The following is a 3,151-nucleotide window of genomic DNA, read 5'->3' as shown; positions in this document are numbered from 1 at the left end:
AAAATTTAAGAATTTAAGAATTTAAGGATTTAAAAATTGATTTCTTAACTTCCTAAACTCCTAATTTCCTAGTTTCCTAATTTCCTAACTTCCTAATTTCTTGATTTCCTAATTTCCTAACTTCTTAATTTCCTAACTTCTTAATTTCCTAACTTCCTAACTTCTTAATTTCCTAATTTCCTAGTTTCCTGATATCCTAATTTCCCAATTTCCTAACTTCCTAACTTCCACACTTCCTAATATTCTAATTTCTTAACTTCCTAATTTCCAAATTTCCTAACTTCCTAACTTCCTAACTTCCTAATTTCCTAATTTCCTAACTTCCTAATTTCCTAACATATTATTTTCCTAATTTCACGATTTTCTAATTTCTGAATTTCCTATTTTCCTTATTTCATAATTTCCTAATTTCCTAGCTTCCTATTTTCCTAACATATTAATTTCATAATTTCTTAACTTCCTAAACTCCTAATTTTCTAGTTTCCTAATTTCCTAATTTCCTAACTTCCTAATTTCCTAACTTCCTAACTTCCTATTTTCCTAACTTCCCAATTTCCTAGTTACCTAATATCCTAATTTAATTTCCTAACTTCCTAACTTCCTAATTTCCTAGCTTCCTAATTTTAAAAATATCCTTATTTCCTAATTTCCAAATTTCCTAATTTCGTGATTTCCTAACTTCCTAATTTCCTGATTTCCTCATTTCCTAATTTCCTAACTTCCTAACATCCTAATTTCCTTACATATTAATTTTCTTATTTCTTAATTTTCTTGTTTCATAATTTCCTAATTTTCTTATTCTCTGTATTTTACTTATTTGCTAATATCATAATTTCCAAATTTCCTAATTCCCTTGTTTCCTAATTTCCTAATTTTTTAATTTCCTTATTTCATAATTACATATTTTTTTTCATTTCAGTTTTTCTTGTTTTAGAATTTAAGAATTTCTAAATTTGCTTTTATTTATTGATTTCTTAATTTTGTTTATAATTGTTGTTAACAGTTTTTGAATAAACATTTTTAATCTATTTAATTTTAAGTTTTGAATATTTTTAATCTTTTTATTTTTTCCTCGAAAGAACCTCAAGCGCGCACACCGTCAATCGCGCTCATACCGAACTGTCAACTTTTCTTGGGGGGGTCACGAAAAGAACACGCAACATTTCTTGACCGCGTTCCTTCCGATCAGCATACCGTACTATAACACTGAACCTGTGCAGCCGACGCTATTGCAACGGACGCACCATTACACTGAATCTGTGCAACGCTCATGAAACAAACGCACCATGGTTGAGCTGTCAGTTTTTTTCCACTCGCGCGTGTTTGATCGTGTCCGTGTCGGTGTTGGCGGTGTTGGCTGTATCCTCGTGATTTGGCAACTTTTGGCGTTAGTCAAGGTGTCTAACGAGCAGCCGAAGGCAATTGGACAGATTCGCTGAGGGCGGAATCGGGTCCGCTCCGCAAGGCGAAAAGTTTTAAGCATCTTTGTGTGAGTATTGGGAGGATTGTGAAATTTGGCGGAAGGGCGGAATCCTTCCCCGCAGCAGCAGCACACGTTTAACTTGGCCTTCAGGGGCAGCTGACGTTGAAAAACCTGCAATGTTTTTCTATTTCCAGAGTGAAGCTGTTTGTTTGCGGAAAAATCTAACTTGAAGGAGGAATACGACTGGAACTCGTCTAGTTCGCGCGAGGACGGCCAACATGGAAAGCTGGCGCCGATCTCGGCCGGATGACGAACCAAGTACGACCGACTGGCGCAGTGGTTCCGGAACTGGCGGTGGGGCAACGAACTGTCGACGAGTCTGTCCGGGTCTAGCTTGCGGGACAAGTGGTCCAGGTCAACGAGTTGGCGCGAAGAGGAGAGTGTCATAGGCGATGGGCATGGAGGGCGGCCACTGCATTCGTCGTCAGCGGGCGGTGGCTACAATCCTCGGATGTCGGCTCTGAGTGGCGGAGATCTCAACACGAGTGAAGGACCGGAAGGTGGCCTACGGCGTCACTGGGACGCCGATGATCAACTGCCGGAGTGGGCCACGGAGAACCCGTCGGATTACGGAGGTAGCTTCGACGCGAGTGGACCATTCCATGACTCGGACAACGGCATTGACGGGCGGCTGGAGGACGATGGCGGGATGGAGAATCACGTGGATCATCGCTATCACCATCAACGCAAGGAAGGTGTGTTCGGTGGCAGTTCACGAAGAAGCGCCCCATCGTCCAAGGAAGGTAGTGCCGCGAAGGAAGACTTGCCCAACCATGCTGCGTTGTCGGCGAAAGCCTCGGAAGAGGTGGACCCCGGCAGCAGAAAGAAGTCTGAACCGGTACGGAACGCTACGGCGGATGAAAAGCCTCCAAAATCCAGCGAATCGGAATCCCGGCGTCCGAGATGGCGTTCCCGGCGTCCCGCAACTGCTGCAACTATTCCCGGTCGCCGACAGGATCCCGTGGTTTCTTCAAAAACATCTTGAGCTGAAAAGTGGGACGAGTTGGCAAGGTTGCGAACCCGTTCCCGGTGTTGAATGACCAGATCCAATGAGTGACCGATCCGGAAGAGCGACGAGGAGTGCTTTTGTAAAAACGTGAGTATTGGGAGGGTGGTTATTTTTTTGCTTGGAAACTTTTACATCGCAGCAACACTCAATTTTCATTGTGGATCATTGCGATATAAATCTGATTAGATTTTTACTCGATGTTGTTTTTAGGCGTATTTCCACCGTGGATTATGGGGAGCTGCTCGTTAGCGCTCAAGGTCAACCTTCGAAAGCAGCAGCAGATCCGGCACCAGCTGTGCTGAAATTAGGAAATGAGGAAATAAGGAAAATAGGAAATCAGCAAATTAAGAATTTTAGAATTTTAGAATTTTGGAATTTTAGAATTTTAGAATTTTAGAATTTCAGAATTTTAGAATTTTAAAAATTTACAATTTTAGAATTTTAGAATTTTAGACTTTCTGAATTTTAGAATTTTAGAATATAGGAATTTAAGAATTCAGGAATTAGGGAATTTAGGAATTTTTGAATTCAGGAATTTAGGAATATAGAAATTTAGGAATTTCAGATTTTATGAATTTAGGAATTGAGGAATTTATGAAATTTTGGAATTTAGGATTTTGGAATTTAGGAATTTAGAAATTTGGGATTTTGGGAATTGA

The 3,151-nt window shown here is 40.4% G+C and overlaps 1 protein-coding gene across 1 annotated transcript; it reads left to right on the top strand.

The window, feature by feature from the left end:
* Positions 1-1,009: 1,009 nt before the first annotated feature.
* LOC120418593 (GRB10-interacting GYF protein 2-like) lies at positions 1,010-2,720 on the top strand. The gene has a single exon (XM_039581039.2). The coding sequence runs from the start codon at positions 1,935-1,937 to the stop codon at positions 2,466-2,468; it is 534 nt and encodes a 177-aa protein (XP_039436973.1). The 5' UTR covers positions 1,010-1,934; the 3' UTR covers positions 2,469-2,720.
* Positions 2,721-3,151: the final 431 nt, after the last annotated feature.

Source organism: Culex pipiens, chromosome 2 (genome assembly GCF_016801865.2).
Source record: "Culex pipiens pallens isolate TS chromosome 2, TS_CPP_V2, whole genome shotgun sequence".
Lineage (NCBI taxonomy): Eukaryota > Metazoa > Arthropoda > Insecta > Diptera > Culicidae > Culex > Culex pipiens.
Note: the sequence above shows the minus strand (reverse complement) of the source record. Positions and strands in the feature narration are given on the sequence as shown.